The sequence below is a fragment of the Plectrocnemia conspersa genome, unplaced genomic scaffold, assembly GCF_051122295.1.
Source record: "Plectrocnemia conspersa isolate PC_06_02 unplaced genomic scaffold, ASM5112229v1 ptg000011l, whole genome shotgun sequence".
In the NCBI taxonomy this organism is placed as follows: domain Eukaryota; kingdom Metazoa; phylum Arthropoda; class Insecta; order Trichoptera; family Polycentropodidae; genus Plectrocnemia; species Plectrocnemia conspersa.
In genome coordinates this window covers 234,557-247,173 of record NW_028277175.1, presented here as the reverse complement: position 1 = coordinate 247,173, position 12,617 = coordinate 234,557, and the positions used below count along the sequence as shown (strand labels likewise).

Sequence of the window (12,617 nt, the reverse complement as noted above, 5' to 3'; positions counted from 1 at the left end):
TGGTATTATTATATACATTCATATGTAACTAGAACTAATACTGTTTTTAATATAGCGTCCTGCTCCACCGCCTCCGATACAGACAGTTGAAGAAGATATGAAGATGGAAAGTATCGAACCAATGCCGGAAACGCCTATACTTCCAGCGAGGTATTCGACTCGTATATACATATTATTCATATTATACGAGATCGATGTGATAATTTAATTTTTTTTTCTCTTAGGAAACCAGAGATTACGTCTCATTTGGTGGACGACGTGTTTTTGAGAACGATAACTGAGAAGAAGACGGTTGAAGACGTAGAACGTCATCGTCGCTTAGTCACCGAGTATAAAAACACTCCGAGGCCAGTTCAAGCGAGGTGGGACGTCACCATTAGGAACTATCCGCCTCCGGGCGATGGAAATTGGGAAGACTTCAGCGACGTGTCCAGCGCCTCCGGAATGACCATAGCGTCCAGATCGGAACCGCCGCTAAGTGCTCCTCAAAACTACATAGGTTCGTACGCTTTACATCTAAATACTCTGGATAAGTATATGTATAATATGCGATTATAAACAGGATCGACGGGACCTCACCTATTTTCGCCCGAGTTGGTCGGTAGCATCGGGACGAGCGGACTGCCAATATTACCGGAACTCCCGCCGGCCAGAAATCCGCTGTATTCCGAGGACGAATCGCACCTGTCCCCGTTGGGAGTCGCCGAACCAGTGCCGGTCAACTGGGACGTTTTAATCAGAGTCTTGCGTCCGGAAGCGATCGAAGAGGTATAAAAAAAATATTTTCGCATGTCGAAGCGGAGAGTGAAAGCATATTTTGTCGCAGTTGGACATTGAAGAGCAAGAGATACTAACGATCGAGGAGCGCACGAGGTGGAGGCAAATCATCAGCACTCGCTCTGAGTTGAGAAGAGCTCTATCTGAGTGTTCGGTGCGCGAAGACTTCCAAAGAGTCAGCGAAGACAGGCGCTACAATCCGCTGTTCCCGCAGCACAAATGGGATGTGATCGTTCGCATATTGACACCGCCGCAAGATAAGCCAAAGGTATCAACTATTTTTACCTCTTCACCAGTTTGTCTTCTTATTAGTCATATGTGTGGGAAAACTAGTTATTTTCTGTCTACTTTTCGAACTTGCGCAGTGACATAACATGTGTATATATTTCGGCTTGTTAATATTTCTATTAGGAAAGCCACTTTTAATTTTAAGTTTCTACTTTTTGCGGATGATCTAAAAGTATACCATTAAAATTTAGGTTTAAAATCATTGTGTGTGGGCTGCGGCGATCGTTTACAGTTTGACATAAAAAAATGTTTAGAATGCTATCATCTGCTTATAAAAAAGGTCGCAAGAATTAAATAAATTTCTATACATAAAAATGTGTAAAAAAAATTAGCATTCGTGCATTCATGAATTTATTATATGAAATGGAAATGAATACGAAAATGTTTTATTTTGACAGTTGCGAAACGTTCATTTGCTGTTCAGATGGCTTTCATAAATTATATCATAGTGGGAGGGGGGGGGGGGGGGGGTTACCGGAATTGTGACACTGTGAACAATACAGGAATCTAGCCCAAAGAAATCTTGTGACATATCTATGGAAGCCGCATCAAACTCAAACCTACCCTAAACGAATATAATAGTTAATTTGTTTAGGTTGTGTCTGTGTCTGAACAGCACAGGAAACAACTTGTGGTTTTAGAGTGTGGTGCTGTGCTAATTAACAAGTACCAATAATTTTAGGTATTATTTTAGTTGTTTTATTTTTAACCTTCCTCTTTGAAATTCTAAAATTGCACAGGTTACATGAATATTTTGGGCATTTGCCTCCCCTTAAACGCCAGAAAAATGTCATTTAATGAATTACTATGAATATTAATGAAATCGAAATATTAAAAAAAAGATCACTGACTGGCTAACTTTTGCCTTCCCCTGGTAAAAGATGAAATGAGTCAATCTTAATCTGGAATAACACTTCTTCGAGCTGCCAATTTTACACATCCCGTAGATTCTGAAATTACTAGTATACCTAGTCGAGTACTATTTATTTTAATTTTATTTATGTCTATTTTATAATTGATTTTATGTTCCTTTTTACTTAGTAGTATTGAATCTTATTTAATTATTTAACTATTTTTAGGGCGGTAGATACAGAAAGAAGTCCGATTGGGACACTAGATCAAGGAGGAGTTCGTTACCTACTCTATACGAGTACGACAGCGATGGAGGAACTTCAACACGAACGCCGCGACAGGCTACCGCTTCGCCTTCGAGGCGAACGTCGAGATCCAGCTATCGCAGCGATCATGTCGATATGAGGTCAGTACAGTTTTTATGTACCAACTCGCCTAATCAACGTGCATACTTACAATTTTGTTCTTTAGATCGATGTCGGAAATGATGGTGGACTATGCTAGAATGGACGGTATGGACAGTCAATCGGAAGCCTCGCTCGGCATGGCTCTCTCGACTAGGTATTACGACACCGACAGCGACAACGAACAAGACTATCGTATTCCGAGGACGTCGAGTCAGCGTTCGCTGCAACGATCCCTCAGTCAGCCGTCTCTGGTGAGGTCCGCGAGTGAGTTCACTGAGCGGTGGGCGGCTCGCGAAGAAGACGACGATGGAGACGCCAGCGACGACGAGGAGACGCCTCGAGCCGTGCGAAGACGAATTCCCGAACAAAGTATGCAATTTAACATATCCCATAAATATTATATTCTGATTGTTTTTGTTTATTACAGACGAACATCGACATATGGCTACGTTCACTTCCTCGGAAGTGAGGACCTTCCAAGCCACGAAGGGATGGCCGCGACTATAAAAATCTATTTGCCATTCGTTCGCTTTTGTATATAAAGTTCTTTTCGTTTCAGTCATCGAACTTTCTATACGACGCGCGTTCTTGTTCGTCTGTACGATACGGTCGACGGTAATAATCCCGGAATCGCATCGACGAACGACGAAGTTAGCAGTGTATCATTTCTCTTAACTGATTCATCGACTAATTAGACTCGGATTGAAACTAATATAAATATAAGATATAAGTTAATGACTAATGTGCCAAACATCATAGATTCCCATCTGTGCTGTAATAATCTTAGGTTCGTCGATTCTCATTAATTTCGTAGGCGATAAGAACGTTAACGATTATAATAATGCTCGTTGACAATAATTAAAAAAAAATGGTGCTAACAAATTATGAATTTTTTGTACGTTTGGCAAAGCCATTCAATCGTAAGTTTTATACGTAAAAAACGAGAGGTGCTTCTCTAATATATTTGATATTTGACGACTAACATTATATATTATATATCTGCCTGAATAATATTTTTATATACATATAAAGAATAAATATATTTTTACAATACAAATGCATTTTATTTGTTTAAAAGTACAGTAATCAGTCTTTCACTTTCAAATTACGGAACTACATGCCCATTGGGAGAGATCCGTCGGAAGAGCTCTATATAATTTGACCGCTTCCGCGATCTGCGATGACGTCACCAGCAGTTTGTACATCTGATACTCTTTCTGTAACGATCCTGCCGACAGACCCGCCTCCTTCGCCGGAGCTATGAGCTCTAAAGATTTTAGATGTTCAAACGCCTTTGAGACGACGGCGCGGGGAACTAGATGAGATGATGAATTGCAACTAGCGAACTTCATGTACCTGTAATCGAAATTTATAATTAATACACTTTTAAATTATGAGTTTTTTTCCCTTTGTGTTTATTTTATTTTTATTTTATTTTATTTTTTTAGATTAAATTAAGACCATCGTGGCCTAACAGGTTACCCCAATGCGCCACGATGGTCGAAAACAAATTTTAAATTTACAAAACATAAAAAACGTATATATACATAAATAGAACATACTTAAAAATAATAAACATAACAAAAAATTATAAAATATCAAAATTAAATGATATAAACTGGATCAGATCCTCGTAGCTAACATTAAATAAGTCAATATGTAATGCCAGCGTATTAAGGAGCCGGATGGCCACAGCTATAGGCGAGTCGGCAAGTGCGGATGTCCTAGCCCTAACGGCCATCAAAAGAGGTCTCGATCGTGATTCTCGAAAATGTTCCGGAACCCAAAACTGGAATTCCTCGAGAATAGCTGGATTGTCGACAGCACCTTTTAGTAATTTAAAAAAATGCTTAGCGACATACAGCTTTCTGCGAGAAATCAGCGAATCATATCCCAACGCTCCTAAAAGAAAGGCGCTGGGATATAAGTACGGATAATAACCAAATGTCCTTTTGTAAAGGTATCTTAAATACCTTTTTTGAATTTTTTCCACTAAAAGGGAATATTTGGCTATTCGGGGATTCCAAATTATAGATCCCGATTCAAGAATGCTACGAACTAAGGTGTCATAGAGGATGCGAATAACTGACGGATCGTCAAAGTGAAAGGCATTCCTCATAACAAAGCCGAGCATCTTGGAAGATTTATCACAGACGTCGTGTATGTGTAGAGAGAACCTCCATTTGCTCTCGAAAGTGATTCCGAGATCTTTAATGGAAGTTTCTCTAGTCAAAATGTTACCACCGAGATGGTAGAAATAAGCTGATGGCGAACGGGATCGAGAAAATGACACAGTATGGCACTTTCCGACACTAAAGGGCAGACGGTTAACGGAAGCCTATCTCCACAGAGAGTCTAAATCACTTTGTAGAGAGAAGGAGTCCGCAACAGATCGAATGCATTTATATAATTTTAAATCATCTGCGTACAGAAGAAAACTTGAATTTTTAATTGCTGTATTTATGTCATTAATAAATAACACAAAAAGCAGAGGTCCCAGATTGGATCCTTGAGGAACCCCCGAAGGGGTAAAATATTCCTTTGACAATCGGCCACCATAGGTTACAAACTGTCTACGATTGCTTAAATAACTCGAAAATAACCGAGTTAAATTATCTGAGCAACCGAGATTCGACAATTTTTTTAATAATAACGTATGACAAACTTTGTCAAAGGCTTTCTCAAAATCTGTATACACGACGTCTATTTGAATTCCGGCATCGAGAGAAGTTGTCACCGTTTTGGTGAACGACAGAAGATTAGTAACAGTGGAACGGGCAGGACGAAACCCGTGCTGTTGGTCTAATAAAACTTGCTGAAAGTGATTGTAGAGATATTTATGAATAATTATTTCAAATAATTTAGCAGGAGCTGACAACACTGCTACTGGTCTATAATTCTTTATATATAATTTGTCACCTTTTTTATGAATAGGGGTGACTTTTGTGCATTTCCATAGATCAGGAAATGATGATGTTTTGAGAATCAGATCATAAATACATTTTAGAGGAGCAGCGAGACTTACTTCGCAACCCTTCAAAATAAAATCGGGAATTAAATCAGGTCCAGAAGAACGCCCTGTCTTTAATTTATTAAATCCGTATTTAAGATCTGAGTGCTCAGTTTCTTTGATGGTCAGTACTGAAGACCAAGAACATGAAGAAGGAAGCAACTGAGCAGAAGGCGTAAAATATTCCTCGAAAACAGAACGAAAATATTGCGCAAAACCGTCAGCTATATTTTGTGAACCGTCCAATGTTTTATCGTCGAGGTTCATCACTTTCGACGTCGACTGAGTAGTGCGTTTAGTGCTAATGAATTTCCAGAACGCTTTGGGATCATTAATTATTTGTTTTTGGCAATTTTTGTAATGATTGCGATGACAGGAAATTATCAAACACTTAACGCGTGCTCTTAATGAACGAAATTCCTCGAGAGCAGATGGATGTCCCGATCTCTTCCATAACTTATGAAAGGCGTGCTTTCTTTTTAGCAATGAGATGATCTCATGAGAAAACCATCTGGGACATGACACGTTAAGCACTTGAGGGCGCTTTCGAATAAAGAGCTGGTCGAATGCACAATAAAGAACCTCATAGAAGGCCGCCAGGGAAGATTTAACATCAACGCACCCGCCAACTCGGCTCCAGTCCATACCTAAAAGTAAATTATTTAATAAACCAAAATCTACACAATTTCCAAACGACCATCCGAAATCATTCCGATCGCTCACGCATTCCAACTCATTCGTAGTTATGCCATTTTTATTTATATTTAATTTTATCATTAGCGCCGGGTGATAATTATCTTCCGACACCAATACGAATTCGCTCTTAATTACTATGCAATTATTTACATTTGTATAAATTAGATCTAATTTGTCACCAAAATTATTATTGACACAATTTATTTGATTTAAATTTAAAATATTACTTATTAAACTTATGTCAATATTGGCACCAATGTAATATTTTATTATTCTAATGCGAATTTTATTTAGTTTTTCAGAATTAAATGTATTATGAATCTTTCTTTTCATTGTTAAATTATATTATAAAAAACGGTTTTTTTCGAGAAAAGATTCAATGTTAAAGAGTATATATAAAGAAAAACAGAGCTTGCACACGTATAGGAGCACGAATATAATAAAGTAATTTTGCACATGCGCAAAAGTCGTCTTAACCATTTGAGTAGTGAGTTAATTTATACACATTTGTTAGTATACACTTGGGTGTGTGTTAATTTCCTGTTATTTATTTATTATTATTTTATATTATATTTATAGTAAATTATAGAAAAAATCAGTTCTTGTCAACGTTTTATTGCTTAGATTTATTTTACTACTTTTTTGTATCAGTATGTTTTAATAATTTTAATAACACTTTTATATTATTCAATTTCGTTAATTTATTTTACATATACCATTCGGCTTTTTTTAATATCAATACAGAGGCTCTCAACATTTTTTATAAAATATTTTTCGTTCTGTTATTTATTTCATACTTTTAAATTTATTAGTATTGTTTTCTATATAAATTATTTACATTAAATCAAATTTTTTTTTTTATAAATATGTTTTTTATTTATAATTTCTTCAGTTATATATGTAAATATATAACTATCTGGGGTACCTCAAAACAGTGAAAGATCAACCACCGTAAATGTATGGCGATATGATGGTCTTTTGAATTAAAAATAATTTACCGCCCTTGGACCTGAATTTTTATTTTTCGTGAAAAAAATATTTTTGTTAAATTATTTTAGATGATAATGTATTTATAGTTTTTAGAAAACAATGAAACTGTTGCTTTGTCCATCTCTAAAGGCTTTAAAGAAAATTTAATTCATTGCTTTTGATGTGGATTTTTGACTTCTGAGAAGTAATAATTGTTTTTGGGCTCTCCTATTGACCAAATATCGGTTTGAACATACTTTAACCAATGCTCTCATATCAGAAATCTATAGTAATATTGGTAAGGATAGCTATAATATTTTTAAAACAATGTAATATCCAAGTGCAGACTAACTATGGAGCAATATGCGAGATGCGACGTCTGTCTTGACTTCTTCTTCCGCTTACTTTCCCCTGAGAGATGATTTGGCATAGTTTGTATATTTTAGACTTGAACTAATGTAAGTTCTAAAACTATTAAAATTAGTTTAAGAACTTTCGTTAGGTCGAGTTGGGTTTGTATAATTCGTGTAATTTAGGTTTGAGTTAGAAACAGCGAACGGATGTTTCGCAACTGTCAAATTGAGTTTCATAGACATTTAAGAGCAGTATATAATTTCACTAGTAGTAATATAAGTATGCACATCTACTGGTAAAAATGTATTTGGAAATACAGCGAAATACTATCGAAACTATAAATTCAATGAAAAATACGCACTCACTTTAACATTTATACTATATTTGTGTTCGCACCAATTTGCCGACGTTTGAAATTCTAGCTCTCAATTTGGCTACGACTAGTGGCTGATCCGAGTCGACGTGTTTGCGTCTCTGTAGCTTCTCGCGGCGTTCGAGAGACGGCCAGAAGCCGTAGGGAAGTTGCCTTGCCTGGGCTGTGTCGCGTTCCATTATGAATATATATTTTATGTAGGACGATCGAATTGTTTGAATTATTAGTATTGTCTAATTGTATATAAGCTATGACTGCCGATAATAGACGTTGCAAATCGCTCTTTACCCATTTTGGTATTCATATCACCTAGCACAATAGTAATATTGTTTTTTGCTGCTTGTCCTAAAGGTTTTTTACTCCTTCGATTTGGACGTTACATATGAAAAATACCATACATTCAAAAATATAAATGATTGTATATAATAATAATTGAAACATCACAGTGTTGCCGCGTTTGGACGGTCTTAAATAATTAATTAAAAAAATATTTTTCGAATAAAAATAAAAACGATTCAAATATTTAATTGTGATTCAATTATTCAATTGTTTTTCAAATATTAGAGCTCACATCAGAGAAAACAAGATGGCGCAGGGTGGGATTTTTCGTGCGATTTTACACATCTGCATCGTTGTTTTGACTGGTTATAAAGATTCAGAGTGAAAATTAGCTAGGTACGTTTTAACTATTACAATGTAATATGTACGTCTTAACTATTACAATGTCACTATGAAAAAACGTGTATTTTACAGTGACTCGACCTTCGTCATGAAATGTTCAAGTTTCGTGTTCCGTCGACGGGCCCCCGATACTGAAAAGTGAGTTGATTTGTAATACATTAAATTTGTCATCTTTAGCTGTATGTGTATACGATAGTTAATAACGCGACGGAACGTTGTTATTAAAAATTATTTGAGCTACATATCTATGTAGTACATTTCTACATTTTTAATGTAAAACATGAATGTAAACCTGAATTAGTAAACCCAGCTAGTCTAATTAAGAAACTTTACAGGGATACATTTTTATCTACATTTTTTCATACAGTAGAGCCTTTTATTTTATTTATATTCAGATTGGTTTGAGTCGGTTGAGTTATTTTTTAAATGAACGTCTTCAACTCGTTTAGAACCGAAAGAGGATTTTCTCTTGTTTTAATCCCTTTGAAAGAGTGCTATATCCAACATTGTAGCGGTCGGTAATAATAATTCACCATTATCCCAAGGAAACAGACTGAGAAGTGTACGTAGCGAGTGTCGGGAGTAAAATTCTTTCATTTGATTTGCACTCCGTTTCGAGATCCACACACTACTGCACCAGACCTGTGGAATTAGTTCACTATCAAGATCGAAAAGTTGAAATTCTCGTTTTTTAAGTCGAAGCGGGGATTTAATTTTGTAATTCTTCCGCATAAATTTGATGCGTACAATTTAATCTGTCTAAGTTTGCTAGCTCTGTGATTATAAAATTGTATCGACTCGTCGCGTCCTCTTAACGGCAGTTCAGGAAAGCCGCAATTTATAATTCTTTTCGAATAGAATTAGTAATACGAATTTTGCTACTTTCGAGCTTCCGGATTCATTGGGAAAGATGCATTTTAAGTCTTTAAATCTTTTAGATAAATAAAAGACAGCAGAAACCAAATAGGGTTTTTCATTGAACCGATAGACATAAAATGTGTACGGCCATCGTTCCGAGTAGTATTTATATAATACATATTTGTGTGCAGATATGCAACGAGATTCTTATTTTGTATTTTTTTTTTCTGCTTTTACATATGAAAATGAGTTTTTTAATAGACGATCGACTTTATTCATAATCGTGACTGAGTAATATAAAACGTTCGTTACCGAGCTTTCAACTTTTGCTTTTGACGTGGATTTTTGACTTCTGAGAAGTGATAATCGTTTTTATAATATACTTTGAACATTACTCTCACATCAAAAGTCCTTAGTAATATCGGTGAGGATAGCTAAATATAACATATTTTTAAAACATAGTGTAATATCGAAGAGCAGACCAACTATGGAGCAATATGCGAGATGCGACGTCTGTCTGTACTTTTTCTTCCGCTTATTTTCCCCAGAGTTGACTTAGTTTGTATTTTGGACTTAAACTAATGAAAGTTCTAAATATATAATTAATTTTAGAACTTTCATTAGGTTAGGTTTGGGTTTGAATGGCAAATGAAAGTTCTAAAACTAATTATAGTTTTAAAACTTTTATTATGTCAAGTTGGATTCAGTTAATTTGTTTAGGTTAGGTTTGGGTTTGAACAGCAAATGGACGTTTCGCGACTTTAAAATTGAGTTTCATAGACATTTTAGAGTAGCATATAATTTCACTAGTGCCTATCAGTTAAATTATATTTTTGCTAGTAATAATATTATATATATCTACTGGTGAAAATGGTAGCTTATAATTTCACTAGTGCTCATCAGTTAAATTATATTTTCGCTAGTAATAATAATAGAAAATGTATTAGGACTTCACTAGTGAAAACATAACTTCACTGAAAAATACACATTCACTGTAACATTTATACATCACACGTAAATAAATAATGATAAGTATATAAATGTACAATATATTACTATGTATGGAAAAATTGAAATCATATAATTTTACTAGCTCATGTCAGATAAATTATATTTTCACTGGTAAAAATATATATCTACGGGTGAAAATGTATTATTTCACAGAATTGACATTTTAAAAAATATTTTCGGCACAGATTCAATACTGTTTTTTTTTAGATTTTATTTGAGGGATAACCCAAAAAAATCATTTCAGCTTTTTTCAGGAAGTCAGTGGTCGTTTTTTTAAATATTTTGATTACATTAAGATTCATAGTATTTCAATAAATAGCATATATTTTTCTGGTCAAATTCAAGGGGGGAGCAAATGCCCCCACTTCCCCCCCACAAAAGACGTCCCGGGCGGCAGCGAGTGAGCGATGATCAGAAGTGAACACCCCATGAACACAACAAAACAGGTTCTTGCAGGAATTGAATATGTCTGCTGTTTCGTTACTAGGCAGTTTGAATAATTTCATTAAATGTATAACCAAATAAATAAATTTGACCCCTGATAACAAGAAAGTACCGAAAAAATAACTCTAAATATATTAAATTTAAATATTTAATTGGCCAGTACTGTGTTATATTTCGTCATATTTTGAGTCGATGGCGACAGATATATGAAAACATCTCTATATTTTATTTTTGAAAATTAAGTAACGCATATATTCGTCATCGGCTCTTAACGTTGTTAGAGTTAAAATAAATTAAAATCACAGAGAAAGGTATTTTGAGTCTCACATATAATACAATAAACACTCATGATGTTAATCATCACATCTAAGAGCATATAAACGCAAACACGGTATCGATAACTTTCAGTCGGTGTGTATAAAAATTAATTATCACCTGCTATAGACCATTTCAAAATTCATGGGCTGGTCGTTGAAGATTTCCGTTTGGTGTTTCATTGCAATAATCAAGGATATCTCAAGAATGGAGAGCGAAGTAAGTGTCGAAACGCGATCGTCTACGTTAAAATAAGTTTTACATAACTCTACAACATCCACAGCTTCCAGTTGTGGATGATCGTACTTCAATTTGCATATCAAACTCATCTGAAATAATTCATCATCCCATAAAATAAAATTTTATAAAGAATATTGGAGTTGACGTTACCAAAAATGTTCTAAAATTCTGCTCGCTGTTGTCGACGTCGTACATTCTTCTCAAACAGTTGCAAACGTCATCGTCAGAAATCAGATTTTTAACATTTTCGTTCCAAAACGATACAAAAATCGGATCTAGCTTCTTGAAGTCCTTCCAACTGGACTTACACTTTGAAAATATATCGTGTGTGATCTCTCTATTGTCCTTGTCTTCGGATTCGGTGCTATTTTTTCTAATCGGTTTTTTCACTTCGGCGGGTAAACTCAATAAATCTACAAAGAGTTTGGCTCTGTTTTGAAACATGACGTTGATGAGTTCTGCATTGTCTAGGTCCTCTGAAATCTCGTTAGGAAATATGAATATTTGGCGATGAGAAAATCTGGATTTGACGCGTTTCTCCAGCAGTTCCATCACGTCCAAGCGACAAGTGACACCTGAGTGAATAAAATTATAATTAATCGATACGCCACATTGATTGATTGTATGAGTAAAAACAAACCTAAGACGCAGATGGGAGCCTGTCTGCTTTGAGCGATGTCGAACAAGTTGTAGAGTAAAGTTTGACTACCGTGCGTGTGGCAGAACAGATCGAACTCTTCCAAGACGAATAAAACGCTCTTGCAGTGCTTGTTTTGACCGGATTTCAACGAAGACAGTAGAAAAGACAAGTTTTCGGAGAAAGAACCGAACACTTTCTCCCCGACGACGTTATCCAAGTTCATCTAAAGCGCGCACGTATCAATATAAGTATCGAGGAACTCCAATTTTAAATGCAATTACCTGCGTAGTTATAGCTTTCAAGGAGAGCTTATCGTCGGTGTGCAATAATCCGTTCAAGCGTACTAGTATCGAGTTCTGAGCGAATATCGGGTTTTTATTCAGCTTCCAGAGCGCGTTTTCGATCATCTGTAAAACAAAAGGACGATTGTTGAGCTGTAAAGCTTTCAACCTAACAACTTCAACAATAAAAAGTAACCTAACCGTAGTTTTTCCGCAGCCTCTTGGTCCGATAATCAGCGCCGAATTGGACTCTCCCACTTCCACAGTCCTCGATAGCAAGTCGAAAACGTGCTGCTTCTGTTTTTCATAACCTCTAAACGTAATATTGTCTCGCATTATCTTCATTTTCACGTATTTCCTAGTCAACTTGATTTGAACGTCTTCTTCGCCCTCCATTTTGACACAATTCCCGCGAAACAGT

General features: G+C 35.6%; 2 protein-coding genes across 4 annotated transcripts in view; one reads left to right on the top strand and one right to left on the bottom strand.

Annotated features, from left to right (window-relative positions):
* Positions 1–3,381, top strand: part of pot (zona pellucida domain protein papillote) — a 19,197-nt gene extending 15,816 nt beyond the window's left edge. For all 3 annotated transcript variants that reach the window (XM_088198199.1, XM_088198198.1, XM_088198200.1), the window contains 7 exons: positions 56–150; positions 225–499; positions 563–768; positions 827–1,045; positions 2,145–2,323; positions 2,389–2,693; positions 2,752–3,381. In XM_088198199.1, the coding sequence (XP_088054325.1) occupies positions 56–150; positions 225–499; positions 563–768; positions 827–1,045; positions 2,145–2,323; positions 2,389–2,693; positions 2,752–2,831 (1,359 nt within the window). In that variant the 3' untranslated portion in view covers positions 2,832–3,381. The remainder of the gene's footprint in view (positions 1–55; positions 151–224; positions 500–562; positions 769–826; positions 1,046–2,144; positions 2,324–2,388; positions 2,694–2,751) is intronic.
* Positions 3,367–12,617, bottom strand: Orc4 (origin recognition complex subunit 4). Its single transcript, XM_088198201.1, has 6 exons — positions 12,398–12,617; positions 12,197–12,322; positions 11,916–12,138; positions 11,426–11,850; positions 11,156–11,364; positions 3,367–3,680 (listed from the first exon to the last, which is right to left on the bottom strand). Exons 1-6 carry the CDS (start codon positions 12,590–12,592, stop codon positions 3,425–3,427), a joined length of 1,434 nt encoding a protein of 477 aa, XP_088054327.1. The 5' UTR covers positions 12,593–12,617; the 3' UTR covers positions 3,367–3,424.

Bases quoted from the DNA above. Each gene is read 5' to 3' on its own strand.
- Orc4 (XM_088198201.1), bottom strand. From the start codon at position 12,592: ATGGAGGGCGAAGAAGACGTTCAAATCAAGTTGACTAGGAAATACGTG. The intron at 12,323-12,397 runs GTTAGGTTACTT...TTTGTTTTACAG, and splicing joins GAGGCTGCGGAAAAACTACG to ATGATCGAAAACGCGCTCTG. The intron at 11,851-11,915 runs GTTTGTTTTTAC...TTATTCACTCAG, and splicing joins GGCTCCCATCTGCGTCTTAG to GTGTCACTTGTCGCTTGGAC.